General features: G+C 35.1%; 2 protein-coding genes and 1 long non-coding RNA gene across 15 annotated transcripts in view; 2 read left to right on the top strand and 1 right to left on the bottom strand.

Moving 5' to 3' along the window:
- Positions 1-651: 651 nt before the first annotated feature.
- On the bottom strand, positions 652-13,483 carry LOC126869869 (uncharacterized). 11 transcript variants are annotated; one of them, XM_050626985.1, is made up of 8 exons: positions 13,199-13,483; positions 12,994-13,117; positions 7,111-7,400; positions 3,906-4,307; positions 3,325-3,568; positions 2,011-2,435; positions 1,159-1,437; positions 652-1,061 (listed from the first exon to the last, which is right to left on the bottom strand). In XM_050626985.1, exons 4-8 carry the CDS (start codon positions 4,221-4,223, stop codon positions 870-872), a joined length of 1,458 nt encoding a protein of 485 aa, XP_050482942.1. In that variant the 5' UTR covers positions 4,224-4,307; positions 7,111-7,400; positions 12,994-13,117; positions 13,199-13,483; the 3' UTR covers positions 652-869. The 11 variants fall into 11 exon arrangements, with proteins under 11 accessions (XP_050482942.1, XP_050482945.1, XP_050482940.1 ...); XM_050626988.1 differs by having other exon boundaries at positions 7,111-7,266; XM_050626983.1 differs by having other exon boundaries at positions 13,011-13,117.
- On the top strand, positions 7,350-7,953 carry LOC126869894 (uncharacterized). The gene is made up of 2 exons (XR_007691043.1): positions 7,350-7,472; positions 7,559-7,953. It is a non-coding gene; the product is annotated as an uncharacterized LOC126869894 (long non-coding RNA).
- A 193-nt stretch (positions 13,484-13,676) lies between the features above and the next one.
- Positions 13,677-17,216, top strand: part of LOC126869876 (uncharacterized) — a 288,377-nt gene continuing 284,837 nt past the window's right edge. For all 3 annotated transcript variants that reach the window (XR_007691041.1, XM_050627012.1, XM_050627014.1), the window contains exon 1: positions 13,677-14,062. Coding sequence is in view for 2 of the 3 variants with exons in the window: in XM_050627012.1 (XP_050482969.1) it covers positions 13,930-14,062 (133 nt within the window). In the remaining variant the exon portion in view is untranslated. The remainder of the gene's footprint in view (positions 14,063-17,216) is intronic.

Raw genomic sequence — 17,216 nt, 5'->3', positions numbered from 1 at the left:
CAGGATTTTTGGATAAATAAATATTATTAAGTTTAAGGTATCAAAAAGTGAATTAATTTTGTTTTCCTCGGTTAACAGTCTAACGTTAATTACATATTTATAAATGTTTGGCTATAGATAGAAAGGTTCGTAAAATGCAAGAAAAAGATAAAATAAGGTAGCATACTAATTGTATCTAATGTTAGAGCAACGATACATGTACCAAATGAAACTTAGACTCCATACAACGTCTGTTCTAAGTATTAATTTTGAGTAAACACCTGCCTGCGGTATATCGTGTAATTAAATACTAATACTAATACTGGCAACAGTTCAATAGCAACAAATATGAGGATTTTGAACAAGTTATTAAATGAAGAAATTATAAAAGGAAAGAGAATTATCGATTGTATACATATAAAAATACATTGTACATTTTCTATACAAATACATTTTTCAGAAGGGAAAAAATCTATCTAAGTAATATACGAGTATGAAATTCTATTCCCTAATTTCTATTTGCGCGCGCGATTCAAATCTCGTGCACTCGTATTACGATTATTTTATTTCGATGACAACGTTATAGAATAATTTCTCTTGTAGACGGACAACCAATTATAGAGAGAGAGAAAGAGAGAGAGAGAGAGAGAGAGAGAGAGAGAGAGAGAAAGAGAGAGAGAGACTACGAATTTATTATATAAATCTATGTTGTAAGTTCACGTCGTTGTGAATAACAGTAACAATGGCAGTGAAACGCTCTTAGCGTGCTTGTGTCTTCTAAAAATATTCAGCCGTGTCTCTAAGTATCGAGCTATTATCTCGCAATTTTACAAAAGTTCTTGTAAAATCTTCCGTTAAATCAACGATATAATGGAAGTAATTTGTATCGTTCACACGATGAGATTCATTTCCTCCGTATGATGTCCTATACGTCCTATAACAAATGGCCAATTTCTTTTCGAGATCCTTTCCAATTCTCCCCGTAAGAGATTCAGAAGATCGTCGAGATATCGCAGATCATGTACGTCCTGTCGTAGTTTGCTGGTATCGGACGAGATGTCTGCCATTTTCTGTTCGTCACACTGAAAAATACAGTAACAAGAAAATTTATGCTTCCAATTTTGATCTTATGTACTTTCCAAGGATTTTCGAGTGACATATATTTTCAAAAACAATTACTTGAAAGTTCTTTCGAAGATTAGATATGTCTCGACAAATGTCTTTGTTGCTAGCTTGAAGTTTCCTTATTTTGTTTTGAAGATGAATTAAATGTTCTTTCTCGAGAACTCCCGGCATATTCTCATCCGTTTCAATGGTCAAGGCCAGCCTGGTCAATTGATCGTGTGAGGACGTGCTGTCGTGAAAACTATCTTCCTCAAGAAGAACCATAGCTTTCTCGGGATTTGTGTCGAGTACTTCAAGAATCGATACCACCTCATTGGTAGTAGAACGTTGTCCCTGTAGAAAAGTAAACAAAAAAAAAAAAAAAGAAAAAAACAAATGAATAAATAAACGAACAAACAGAAGAGAAAAATAATTGTTCATTGATACAGTCTATAAGGAAAAGAAATTAAAGTAGCAAATTAGATTTTTGAAAAACTAATTTTCACTATAGCTAGTAATTTCTGAATCAAAGTTTTTAAATTGACAAAAAATCAATTATTTTCAGATGAAATTTATGGAAAATCAACATATACATGTTAGTGATATACATCTTTCGTTTGATAGGAAATTAACAGAAAAAGACATTACTTCTTCTTCTTTCTTCTTCTTTCAATTCTTCTTGAAATTATTTTCTACGCTTGTTAGTACATTATTTAATAAATATCGTATTTTCCCATTCTTCTTTTAGAAAATTACTTTTCATACAAAATTCACGAGTAATTGAACATTAGGAAACGAGAAGAGGCATAGTTACGATCCAAAAATTTCTACCATATTTCCAAAAAATGTCCACTTTTTTTCAACAAATTAGTATCTACTTTCACCAACTGAATAACTTTCTCTACTTAATATAGCAAAAAATAGAACCTGTGTGTTATCGAGTTTGTAATTCGTCGTTGCCAACTCGTCACTGAGACAGAGAGGAGGAGTGCTTTGCATATTCGAGGTGTGGGTATTGGAGCTCGAATCGTTGCTCTGGATACCGGAAGTGTCTTCGAACGGAGTCGTTTCAGAGCAACCGCTAAAAGAGTCGCGTGTCTCCATCTTGCCACTGTTCTCCCATGTGTCATTCAATCTCTCGCAACTGGATCTCTTGCTGAACGAATAATCGGACACGTTCAGACTGCTTGAATAATCGGACATGTCTTCCGTTTTCGTTTCGTTTTTATCGTTTATCGTCCCGTTGTCCCCGTTATAGATTCGTTCATATTTTTTCCAACGATGCAAGTCAATTATCGGTACCACTATTTCCTTCGGATTGGGATTCGTGAAAGTTTTCATTTGCATTCCACCTGACGAAATGTTTTAAGATAGAATATACATTCCATTTACATGAACTCACTTTAACTTATACGTACATTAACTTTGAATTCCAATTTTAATTTAATCTACTTACTGTTTAACTCTTGCAATTTCTGTTATATACATATATTACATACATATGTTATGTTTTACGTATGTTTCATACGTGCGACCAGCGAAAATTTATCTCTAGTGATCTCGATATTTAGATTAGAATTCGAGACAATAAGTCTCATTACGCGGACATGAAATTACCGACGAGGAGCCGCGCTAGTATATCGAGCGAACGAAATGAATTATTTTCCTAACTTGATTTTCCTAACGAAGACAAATGTTCGAGAATGCAGATAATTCTAATCGCCCTAACGTCTCCATAATCGTACAAAAATTCATTCGTTACGACCATATCCAGATACTATACGAAGGCTATTCAAAATTTACAAATCGAAAATAAGCGATCATTTATACGTCAATGATCGATCGAGCGGAAGATTACAGAAAAGATATTTTATTAGGAATAATCAGAAGCGTTTCACGGGATGTCCAAGTTTCATCGAGAATACGAACGTATTTGACAAACGATCGAGGGCATTGCGGAACAAGTTTAAGAGCACAGCCGTTCGAACGAAAGTACGTCTAACGAGCATGAAGCGAACCGATTTCACATATTGGTAAACCGCGAAACTTTATTAGGTCAGACACAATAGCCGGGTTATATTCAAGTTAGCTGATGGCGGGTCCGCATTGGAACAAGTTTGTTGCGCGATCCGCTGTTGCACGCTCTGCGAATGTCGAACCGGCACGAGCACTCTTTCTCTCTCTCTCTCTCTCTTTCTTTCTTGTTGTTTCCCGCATTCTTCTGAACAGCAAGATACATACCATCTTGGTTGGAGTCGATAAGACAGTCCAACTGGTGGCGGTAGTGAGACGTCTTCCATGGATTATTTGTCACGTCTCTCATTTGAGAGATCGACAAGTAGCGGGGCGACGGCGCTAGTATTCGGTACTTCTGAGATCTGACCAGCCTTTCCGGTGTGTAGCACGTGCCGTGCGAGTCCTGCGACTTCGGGTTCGAATCGTCCGAATATCGTGTCTCGTCTTCCGCTAGAAATGGCGCGATGTCCTACAATTTCATCGATCTGCTTAAATTTGATCGTTCTCCGCGAGAAGGATTGTCATCGGTTACGTGTAAACGTACATATTTAGAAAGAAATATCGAAGTTCGCAAGAGAAAGCGCTGATAGCGCCAACTCGGAAGCTGTTATAGACACTCGCGACACCACGGGGTAGATATTATAATAGAAAACGATCTGTGTTTTGAGTTATTGTATCGTCGGATGAAAATTTCTCGATTCTATCAAGAGGCTTTGTTCATTTGTTGCGTAATTACTTGTAACGATAGTTGCGACAATTACTCGGGAATAAAACATCTCTGAAGAAGTGAAATGATGTCAACTTACCGCTTTTTTCTTAATCGCATCTAGCTCGATAAGATTCACGTCCCAATCTTCGTTAATTAACGACGTAAGTTCTATTTTCTCGTAATTACCGTTGCATTCTTGTTTGAATTCCTGCGCAAGGACATAACTTTCGCTGTCGTCAGAATCTATGCAGGAAAACATCGATTCCGACGATCCCACCGATCGACGATCTTTGCTACGAGTTGATCTAGGCGATTTTAGATCGTCCTCGTTGCTCAACCACCATCCAAAATCATCCTGTCTCAACATCTCTCTAAGCTTCGTATCGCCACTGTTTCTTCCTTTTAGACAAAACATCGTTAGACGAGCTATGTTTGATGGGATTTCTCTTCGCCGATTTTCCGATACTTTACGATACAGCGAAGATACGTTACATTAAATCTGGAATGGACAAGATTATCGAACGTTAATTCAAATTTATCGAAAAAAAAGTACGATTCCTCGATGATTTACGTTTCATATGAACACATAGCCAATTTTCTAGGCAGTCCTTATTTTAATAACGTTACTTAATAATAATTTAATAATGTACTTTTATACGATATTCAATGGGTTTTTAATTTTTACGTAATACGTAGGTTCATACGTAATACGAGTTATTAAGGTGCTGTCTCTCTGCTTTAGAAAAAGAATGACTCTTTACTACGACTATTGCTGCAATTACTACGATATACGTATATGAAACATCTTTTCGTAAGTTCAGATATAATTTTCATCTCGTACTTTGCTCGGATATTATTCAAGAATAAAACGCGGCTATCTACGAAATGACATCATTATTACATTATGTTAATGGCGTTTTACTAATGAAGAACTTCACTTCACTCTCCTATCTTCTTTCAAACGTATCTCTCTCAAAGTAAGTTATGTCCTTTATTTCAGTAGTCTTATCAACACCGAATTACGTACACATGTACATTATCTGTCTGGGTCAGCGTATTCATCGACGCATTTACAGAGAGAATTTCAGCCAATAATTTCTATTCGCTTTATCTAGCTTCCATGATGTAATCAGAGAACAAATTCCTCCATCCAATTTATACTTGACGCTTCGCATCGAGCAACTTTACAGGAAACGACGTTTCTCGCTTGTTTTTCCTATTTACCATTGCAAACGTTATCGGGCCGACGAACGACGAACAGTTGGTCAAAGATTAAAACCGTGTCTTAAACTGTCTTGATAATTCTAGCACTAATCGAACGATAAAGTAGAATTCTCTATTTCTCCGAATCTCTGTCAGAGGACAAATAGTTCGTTTTATAATTCGCCGATTCTTTCCACTGTAATTTCTCAACCAAATAAGACAACTTCGTGTCCAAGCGGACAAACCAAATAGATAAAGAGGTTAGGTTAACGGGTCACTAACTGAAATTTCGTTTCGATAAATCAAGTTCTACCATAAGCTCGCAACGCGGAGAAGGGAAATTGCGTAGATTCGAACTAGAAACTTAGACGAGAGAATCCATCAACGAGTGAGCCATTATACGTACACTTGCTCGGCTTCTGTATCGGCGACTCGAACACTCGACGTACAACCGGGAACGTCAAACCATCGATAAGTCGAGCGTTCTATGGCCAAGTTTCGCATGAATCGTGTCGAATTGAACCACGTTGCTCGAGACTTCGAACTGTACCAGCCGCGCGAGAATTATACGCGAGTTAGAGCCATCGCAGCCGCGTGCCTCGATCACGACTCTGATCTCGTAATCTAAAACGCGTTGCTTTGACAGCCGTACGAAGCGCCGTTTCAGTTCGACTGTCTCTATGAAACACCGATTTTCTTGACCACTGGTCGCCATGGGGACGCTAATTTAATAACCCAACGGTTCTCGTTTCGTGTCGTCGCGTTCGCCAGCGTTTAGAGCGACCGCGCGTCGATTAACGTCGCATGTTCGTTGGTATCTCGCTCGTTCCCGTGATTCATTTATGCAGACCGATGACTAGATTCAGTCGCGAGAGCAGAGACACCGGCGATGTGAGATTTGTGCACGCGTATGGTTAGATAGTTGGGTTTTTGTACGGAGTATTCGATGACTCGGTTGGTAAATCGACAGGGATCGAACGTGCAGCGAATTAGTGGAGAGCAGTGGCGTGGATGTTGCGAGTTGGTGTCGCGAGTGGAATACGCGTAGCTGTGTTCGACGAAACGTTTCTTATTATAATCGGTCGAGTTTATGTTTCAATTTAGAAATTCTAACGTTTTTTACGGCATTTTGCGTAACATAGTGTTGCATATTTCGACTTGTCCTTTCATTAATCTTTACTTGTTAACGTTATTTTCTTTTTAAATTATACAACGTTGCATAAAAGCATTCTTTGATCAATAACTAAGCTGATGTACGAACGACGAAGAATTTCTTATCACGATCAAGGAAGCAGCAACATAAGTGTATCTCTAATTCTCAGCATGTCTTCTATTTTATATAATGTTTGACATTAGTATAGAGAAACCGAAGTTTTTCACTGGTTATTATCCGTAACTTATACAGCCAGTTGATTTATCGAGAAACAGATTATATTTGCAATTCTAATCTTATCGTCGCCTATTTATTTCGCACTATGTAAATGAACGTAATCCAGATATGTTCTACATATAAAAGAGACATTAATCGTCTTAACGTTTTACGTAAACGGCACATACGTATATATATATATATCTCTGTTTATTTAATCAGATTCATTTGAATTCATCCTTATCTTGAGCTTCCAATTCACATTTCCTCATGGACGCGTGCACAGGCATAAAAAAGCACTGATCAGGCATCGTAAAACACTGATCTTCATCTTTCGTCTTGCGATTTTTCCACTCGGCGATTAGTTTGTATTATTAACTACGCTCATTATTTACGTTACGCTGGCCAAGGAGAAGTTGTCACGTGCGAATTCAATGGCACGAAAGTACACACACGAAACGGCGTTCGCGTCCGATCATCATAAAATTAATCAAAGAAACTTATATCGATGCAATCACAGTTCGTACGTATTCGTCTGAATGAGGCTTCATCGTCTTCGACGAGCAACGATCGCCAGCAACCGTAAAATCTTCGGTTCATGCACTGACCCATACCACGTTTTTCCTCGAGTTATAACATAGTTCAGCCAATGGTGAATGTCGGTATTTGTTTTCGATATGGCCTAAATAAATATTGCGATAGCGAGAAATTATTTTTTACTGTTACTCACCTATCAATTCGTATTTGCGGGAGTACATTTTCTTGCGATAACACGATGACCCGGCTCTCGCGATACGAGTTTCCTGTCGACAATAAGTCAAAGCAGTGGTAATTCGAACTTCGTAGATACGAGCGTGAGCAGCAGTTACCCTTCAGATGGTCAGATCTGTTTTGTAAACACACATTTTATCTTCACAAGCTATTCTATGTACTGGACACGTCTTTAATTCACGTGAGATACGACGAGTGAAAACTTTAAAGTTGCTCGTGGCAGAAATACGACGATGTACTGGGAGAAATCTAGTCAGACAATATTCAAGCGTTAGAGATATTTTGCTAATGATCGTATTTGTGAATAACATCGTGCGACATGTAATTATATTATTTGCGATATAATCGTATCTCAATTGCATATTTCAATTTACATTCTATTTAATTAATTATATATTTATATACAGGATGATCCATAACATGTGGAACAATTGGGCACGGGGTAATTCTATGTGAAAAAATAAGTTGAAAATATGGAATAAAAAGGTTTTCATACGACGCTTTGTTTCTGAGAAAATTGCCATACATTCGAAAATAAATAAAAATTGCGAAATAACATTTTTCCGTCTAAGCCTCCACTTTCAAGCAAATAATGTTTCAACATGTTTGTTTAGTTAAGAATTGTTCTGTTACACTTTAACGAATTTTTAAAATGAAAAGAATATAATAAAAATATAATAAGTATTCGTACAGTTACCGTTCTATGCGATGAAACGTACGTAGATGCTTTAAAAAATAATCTACATCAAAGTGCATAAAAAGAATGGGTTTGACAGACAATGTTATCGTGACGTAAGATAACGATACAAAGCATAATGCTGCTAATATGCGAGTGTGGTACTTGTATAATGTTTACAAACACTTAAAAACACGTCCACAACAACCAGATGTAAATATCATTGAAAATATTTGGGACCACCTGAAACGAAAAGATACAGAGTTACCATATTTCAGCAAGAAATGATTTAAAGAAGGTTCTTGTAGAAGAATGGAAAAATATTTCAAGCAAAGTACTCATCTGTTTGATAAATTCACTACCACGACGGCTTCAAGCCATAATAAAATCAAAAGGAAACCCCATTGAGTATTAAAATGATCAAACCTAGCGATTTCCTCTCTTAGATATTAGGCGAGTCTTACTCTTTTCCTACTATACTATAACTGTATGAATATTAATCACGCATATATTTTTGCCATTTGTTAGATACTTGTTAATATCTCCGCAAAGAATATAGGTTTCCCCTTTTTTTTATGAAAATTATTTTGCGGCTTGGTAAGAATATATACGTATTTTTTATTTGCTAAAATTTCGCTGATAGACGATGTTCTACAATATTTTTGTTGAAATTAATTACTGTACGAATACATTTTACACCGACTGTACCATTTTTACATATGAAAAAATATTATTTACATTTTTCGAGTTGCTTTCACAGGTAGTTTAACATCCTGTTGATTATTTTTCTTGTTCGATTCGGAATTAGCTAATCAAAATTTCGAACTTGATTTTCTCGGAAATGTCACGTGAAAAAATGTTATTTTTTCTCGCAGAACCGCCTTGCACCAACTTGTACCATTAGTTACGGACCAATTTGCAAATATGATTACTCGTTATTAGTTGTTATACATTACATTATATGTATATTTTATTTTATATTTTATATCATATTCAATAAATACACACCTTTCATCAACATTTGCACAGATTTCGTTCTGCTATCACTACGCTTTATCTTTTCGGACGGATGTGACATTTCTTCGTCGCGCGCAACATTTTTGTTACGAAATTACAAACGAACGACACTGCGACACAAAATTGTGATGTACATCGAACAACAATAAGAGCGAACGACTCATGCGTTGATTGAGTCGTGATATATATCAGTGGATATATACAATTGAACAACAGGTTGTAAGGTTCTCGTGTTTCGAAATTTTATCGTGTCACCGTGACGTGAGTTTTCATAATAAACAATGCGATTAATTAGAGACATTTATCTAATAACTATTACCACGAGGAGAACTCTAATCGTACTGGCTCGCGTATATCTGCAATGGCGAAGAGATATACTTACTCTTTCACGCGATAGCATCGAGTTTCATGATTGAAACTAGTATACTTAAAAAAAAAAAAGAAACGACTAGGTAATTGTTGTGTAGATTGTTTCAGAACAGTGAGTGTGAGATATGTCCATTAGTATCATCGATAGCAAAGCTTAAAAATGTTTAACCGAAAGGAAAAATTAATACTCGATGAAGCATACACGTATTTGAGATGATTTCGCACGCGTTGAATTTTTATGTATGCATAAATATTAATGTTTCATTAAAAACGGTAGTCACAGTCGTTATAAAGCTTTCTAATATTAAGACCTGAAATGAACATATAATCAATTTTTTATTTCTAAAGTAGCTCTTGTGTAAGAAATATAATTTATGCACATATCCTTATTTTGCAATTTTCGTTAGGTTCTACATTTCATTTTCGTAGTACCAGTAGTTTTTGCAGTCATATGGAAATATTATTAGATGGTACGAAATTTGATGTAACAAGATTAACACGGACCTGATCAGGCCCAGTCTTCGGCTTCAAAATTTAATTTAAAGTAAATTTTTATATCATCTGACTTTATGTAAATTCTTATATTATCCGATTAATCAGTTTCTCAATTTTTGTTAATATAAGAATTTACGTAAAGTTAGACGGGCAAAAGTAACAACAATGAACGTGTAACTTTAAATTAAATTTTGAAACCGGTCATTTGATCGGGCCTGTTAAGGTTAGTGTTAATCTATGTATTAATGTACAAAATAAAAAATTGTATTAAAAAATTTGCACAACGATTCTAGCTTTTCAATCGAATGATATGTCGTAACGAATTTCTAAATAACTACGACGATAATTATACATCTCTCTGGTTCCAAATCAGATCATATTACAATCTTATAACGTAATGGAATTCCGGTTTCTAAAATTTTTTCTCTGGTCACGAAACACTATGCACTAGTTCGTTTTGTAAATCAAACAGACGTTGATTAATAACTTAGATAATGTCGCCCGAAATGTTATTACACGTATTGCAATCCCTTTGTATTCATCCTCACAGTCGAAGTAATTTTCTTAACAAATAATTTCCTCCACGTTTCTACGCTACTTAATTTCTATTTCCTATCGAAACACGCCTGCTGCTACTTACTGCTTTGATAATAAAAACACAATTACGCAAATTCACTTTTCCACAGCACAGACCAGTTGAAATTTCAATGAAATACGCCAGGATACCACGGAGTTATGCAAAGCTGACATGGCGCGCGCGAGGCGCGAAGCGCGAGTGATAACGCGAGGTAGATTGTCTTTCCAATTTTACCGTTTTCTAACAGTCAGCTTGTGGTCTAGGGGTACGAATCACCACCGTAGATCCGACATGTGGATACAAACGGGTATTCGAGACTACACGCTGATTTTCGTTTTTTTCCGGGGGACTTTTTCGGTCAAAGGTTGACCTGTATCGATGGGCAAGAAGTTGCGCTAAACAGTTGAATTTTAATTCGCTTTTTAGGACGAATATTCATAAGCGTGACGTCAAAAGGCCTTGATCAGTAATAAAAAGGTGCATCAGCGATAACGTTATCGATACTGTCGTTGCAATTCGATATAACGGGTGTTTCGTGAAATTCAACCGCATGCTCCTTTTATTCTTCCAGCGTGTAGAAATGGACCTGGTCTTATTTAAATATACGTGCTTGCTAATTAATGTTTCCGCACTTAACGTATTACGTGTCACTTGTACCGTCTTTGGCCGACAAAACCGTTGAAGTTTCTCCATTGAAACGTTCTCATCTCAGTGTACGTAAAGCAAGGGATGATATGCATCGTGGTTTACATGGAAAGTTCGTGTGGTATAGAATGGGTCAGATGTAACTATTCCACTGTAACTAATTAATTAAAACTGTGGATGAAACGAAAGGAAGTTACATTATTGGTTTTATATATACTACCTACATAGAAATTGTATTATAATGAAGAGAAGCGATACATTGATCATTTCTATACTTCCTAAGTAGTCGCGATTATCCAAATATGTATCATCTATTTGTTGTTGCAGTTTCACGACGATTATACTTCTAGAAGTAAATATTTTACTTTAGGCACCTTATGCACAAGCAATCTTTCTATAAAATCATGATTAGTTGACTTTGCCCTATCATAATATCGAAGCGATTATCTTCTGCACGATAAGGGGGATTAAATCAAGTGTGATTCATGGAACGTGTCGAGAAGCCACGTGGTTGCATGTTGCGGTTTGGTATAAAATGTAGAATGTTATTCTCTGGTGCAAAATGAAACTCAATCAGAGGACGTAATTACTTACATAAGAAAATCGTTCGCACCAGTTTCATTCTTGTATCAAGATAATATCGACGGTGATATGTTAGTTCTTGATTTTTAAAACAATTGGTTTGACGCACTAGATGTATCTTTAATTCCGATTTATTTAATAAAATATACATGCTTGTAGGTAGCGTAATATATGTAAAGTTTGAAAGGGAGGTTACTATGCTAAAGTTTTAATAAAGGAAAATATGTATCTAATAAAGTTCCGAATTTAAGTTAAGAATCTCGAGTTTAGAATAATAACCGAGTACTCGCTATGTATGTATTTTCATATTATCTCGTATTATTAGAAATTGAATGCGTTTTCTAATATGAGCATCCGAAGAATTTAATATAATATGAGCGATATTTAAGTTTATAACTATGTACGTATAGCGTTGCATCTTATGCAGCTTTTCACGTTAAATTCCAATATAATAGTAAAGATATTGTAATTACTAATCTAATCCTCCAACAGCTAATGTTAGGAATATTACGAAGATTTACTATATTATTGGCTCATCATACAACTCTCAAAATGCAAGTCTGAATGTATTTTTATTTTTTACAGTGTATTTCGTTTCTTTAAAACTGAATAGATTCGATTTATTAAAATGTTATAATATTATAATATTATCGATTTTGCTTCTTGCGTAAAAAATTTAAATTTTAAATGTCGTCATAAAAAAGAAGTTCAAAGGATTCAGGTTAAAAGACCAAATAGCCCATGCTATCGGATTTTCTCGTCCTCATTTTTCATAGAGAATTTGATATAAATGCAGTCTAATATTAGCCAAAAAGGAAAACAGAACTCTGTCGTATTAAAATTTCACATTTTGCTCTTTATCAAAGAATAAAACACACAAATGAATGTATGACGTTAAAAACGCATTTCTTATTCTAATAAGGTTAGTTTTCAAATTAATGTTTATTCATTTGTCTCTGTTTATTTGTCAAATTCGCTAATTGTATTTTGATATTTCGTATTTCGATATCCTACAATTTTGTATAATTTGGAAGGTATAACATTTAAATAAAAAACTGTATCGTTTTATTTTCAAAATTTTTTGGAAGTCTTCGTAAAAAATAAAGTTTTATGATTATATTGTATCCTGTAATTTCGTTAAACAAATTTTATTGGAATTTTTATAGTTTTCAAAACAAAGAGTGACGGTGATTACTGAAAAATTTTTTCGTAAAAAGAATATTCGTTCTAATTTATGGAAACGTGTATTTAATCATGTTTTATAGACAACATAAATATTTCAGTGTTATTCTGACTTTTAGAGAACATTTTTATTACACGGAAGAAAATATATGTGTCCATTACCATTATTACGCATTTTACTGTCTTTTTCATATAAAATAGAATAAAGCACAAAACATATGTATGTCATATATTTAATGAAATAAAAAATTTTCGGTTTATCTATCCATATACTACTAATTCAAATAACAATAACCTACCTGTAACAATATCATACCTGTTATGTGGTAGTACGTAAAAATTCAATTTCACAACGGTCGAAATACGATAGCGTTCTATTTCACAATACTAAAAACGTTTCTTAAATCCTGGCGCCACTTCACACTACGAAAGATTTAAAATGCAAACTGACATAAAAGTTGAAATCAAAACATAAAAGATAAGCAGTGATAAATAAGAAGTAACCTGTCTTCCTTCCGGCATACTTTGCACCAAATGGGTCCATTAAAACACTTAAAATCTTGCGATATGGGAACACAATAAATCCACGTTTAGCAATGACACGGTTTAAAGATGCTGCTGCACGGTGAAGTCGATAACGGGTCACGCGAATGCTACACGATCGATACATCGAAACGATGATTGCACAAGTCGCGAAATTCCGACGCGAAGGGTTAAACGTTGTAGGAAAATCGAAAGATCGACGAACTTTCGAACGAACGATGAAGAAATCGCTTGGTAAGGAGCGCACTTCCGGCTTCTTAAGGCGCATGTACACAAATATGGCGTCTTGGTGGAGGACGGTGGTGAGTGTACGCGACGACGTGGGGTTTGGCGGGGTTTGTCGGATCGATAGCGCGCATGAGAGTGCGCGAACACCTACGTCGGTGATCGTCGCGACCTGGCCGCCACCGTGAGTCGAGTATCCGGCGAGTATTTCCCGATGTCAATAGCGTACGTGCGTCCGAGTGACGAGCACCGGAGCCGGTAGCTCGTCGACGAGATTCCAGTCGGTCGTGTGTGCCCATTTCGCGCGTTTCTTCGCTTAAGTACCCGTCGGTTTCCTTCATTTGGATCGTGCTTCGATAGAGAGCCGATCATCCGGACCTGTTCGCCGCGAGTGTATAAGGTTATGTTCACGGTGGTTACGCGCGGAAGTATCGCGGAAGCCGGTATGGAGTCTCGTTGAAAGTGATATGTCCGTGATGTCACGAGGCTCGCCCTGGTGCCTCGACGCACCAGGGACGAGAAAATCCATGCTTTTTCTAACCATCGCCATCCTCTTCGGCTTGTTGTCGCGAGGCGTCGTTGCCGAGAAGAGTAAAAAATGTAAGTAACTGTTCACGCTATATCGACTGCTTTTCTTCACTTTTTTCTTTTTACCGGTTTCCCCGCCTGTAATTATTTTGCGTGTATCATATCGTCAGGACAAGTGGGATTAGTATTGTTTTAGAGCCGAGATGCAGTTTGAATGTTCCGTGTCATGCGCTTCGGAACTCACTCTCTGAAGTTGTCGCGATTTATCACAGATTTCCATCACGTTTTTGAATGACAATACGATTTATTCCAAACCGTTTTATTGTTACCATAACTGATGTATTTTTTAATTGCATTTTAATTTCATTTTTTATCAATGCTTTGCATTCATTTGATTTAAGTGATTATAGGTTAGAAATTTCGATACAAATTGGATGTTTTTGTTAGCAAGTTGTTTAAAAAAATCTTTTTCGTTAAAAAAGTGTCGCGTTCTATCTGATTCACTTCGTTCAGTAAATGCCAGACCACTTTGCTCTTGAACATAATCGTTCTGATATATTACTTGGTAATTAATGCAAATAATACGCTTATCGTGAAAAGTTTAGATTAGAAAGTTGCGGGTATTCATAGATACAGTCAGAGAAAAGAAGTTAAATTATTCTCGAACTTTGATTAAAATAGTGCAATTGAAAGAAAGTATTTAGTTTTATCCTATCTCGAACTTGTTTATTTTGATACTGATTGAATAGATATCTTTTTACTCTGTATAAATCTTTTGCAAGAGGACAATGCTCATGAAATAAATCTGTTCATTCACCTTGTGCAAAATTCTTTTTCTTTCTTATTGTATTCAACGGTTGCTCCCGTTGTTTCTGTGCTATCACCAAAACCACGTGGGAAGAGGCTATGTATACTTTGTATGTCGTTCGCGTTTCTTTATATACTATCACCATTTAATACAATTTTACAATATGAAGAACGCGTGCTTTAAATTGGTATGTAATTATTTATTTGTATTAATTAAAAGAAGGATGCCTATTAATTAATTTAGAAATACTTTATTTATTACGTCGTATTATTATGCTAAAATTTATTTGAAAATTGATTTTATATACGAACGTGCACTTTTGATAATTAAAAACTGGCTGATTGTAATATTATGAATGTTTTTACGAGATGAAAATAATTATGACCACATAAAATCACATGATGCATGATTTATGAAAAATCAAACCTGTTGCTAATGAGTAGAAAAGCAAATTTTACTATGTTATATGTCAAAGGGTTGGCTAAAAGTGGGTTTCCAGTCTAAAAGAACTTTGACTTCTTTATTGAACTGGTTGCGTGCAACGTATATCGATCAGTTGCACGTTTGTTCAGCCGTTACTATTATACTTCGCTTTACGACTGTTCGACCATTGTAATTGCCGAAGCTTGCTATTATGTTGCTTATTGAATGTTAACAACCTAAGTTATAATTTTTAATTCTCCATTGATTTAATTCATAACTATTCGCATGAATGGATTGTTAGAGTTCCATGAATGAAAATATTACAAGCTATGAGAAGCTTGATCTATTTGCTTTTATAGACTTTATTTTTATGAAAAAGTGCAAAATTTATATTTATGATAATATAAAATCTATGATTTAACTAAAACTTGTCATTCGTAGTATAAATTTTCCATATCGTTAATAACAAATCTAACATATTAAAGAGATTTTAATAAATTCGATTCTAACTATATCCGTGATATTATCAGTAGACTTTATTACCTCTGCTTATATTTCATGAAGCGAAGCGGATTAAGTACCGACGAAGATTGTAGATGTTATCGAAAGGGGATGATAGGTACATTGTGCGTGATCTTAATATAGGTAATCTTGATTTATTAATACGATTGCCAATGCAGGATGAAAAAAGGTGATTAGACGCAATGGAAGCGGGCAAAAAGAAAGCTATTTAATGGGTGACTCTAATGCGAGTCTTGAATATTAATGTTGCATAAGCATTATCCAAAGTTGCACTTTACTTCTTTGTAGAACATTTAGTGCTTACTTTACATGCATTTAGTCGACGTAACCTGTGGTAAAATTTCATGTTAATTTTAAGTTTCTCGAGCGTTTGCTACCATGAAGCATTATGCAAAATAAATAGGCATTACACCGAAGACGTATTGCGATGATAATCTTATTTAATCTAACGTTTCTTGGTACTATCCTTCTTTCCATTTGTATTTAGTTTGCTTTAGTAAAACAACGTAGGAAAACTTTGTGGTAAATGTGCGTATAATGTTCCAACGTGGGTTAATATTTTTAACGTTTCTATTGTTAAATATGAAATGTCTAACGAACGTCAATATTCACCAATTATTATAGAAATACGATAGTTATGTTTCCTAATATTATCTTTTATAATTATATTCCCTCTCTTTATTATTTTCTATTTAATTACATATGTCAAACTGAGAAGTCTTCTTAATGGAAGAATATTGAAGTCAATAAGTTTTCATACATATCGTTTGACTTATATAAGTACAATATCTTCTGACGTTTCAACGTACAATTGATGTATTGGAAAAATCAGTTGTTAAAATGTAATATCTCCCAATCATATCGGATAATTGAAAGTACGTTGTGACAGAGCTTAAAGATCGATGAGGAAGTCAATCATATTCTTCTTCCGCTAACTTATTATGTGTTCGGTACTAAGTGCAGATTTGTCTTGGTATCTTTATTTAGGAACGCTTCGAGATTAAAGAGCGTGGAACAGCGAAATGAGAAGGAAAGCATTCAAATAGCAATTTCATTCTGGTAATCATTTCAACCTTACTTATACAGATATACCGAACGAAATTTTTATATGAGAATTTTTTCCATCGTTTTGATGTCTATGATCGACCGTGTAAATATCCTCGCATATTCCTCATTCAAAAATACTGAACATTGTTCTGTATCTATATAATCGTTTTAAAGAAGAATAGTTTTCAAATTTGTTATATCATTGAGCTAAATGAATAAGCAAATACAATAGCGCTTGACAGTTTAAAATTGGAAAAATTGTAGATACGAAGAAGCATTATAAACTTTACAAAACAAAATTGTACTTTGCAAAACCAACGAATAAATATAACGTATATTCTAGCGTAGGTATGGGACGTAATAAATATGTCTAGTACAAAAGTTACTGACTTAAATAAGTATGTAGCAATTTAAAATATCCTTTTA

The sequence above is a fragment of the Bombus huntii genome, chromosome 9, assembly GCF_024542735.1.
Source record: "Bombus huntii isolate Logan2020A chromosome 9, iyBomHunt1.1, whole genome shotgun sequence".
Taxonomy (NCBI): domain Eukaryota; kingdom Metazoa; phylum Arthropoda; class Insecta; order Hymenoptera; family Apidae; genus Bombus; species Bombus huntii.
This window is presented reverse-complemented; position numbering and strand designations above follow the sequence as displayed.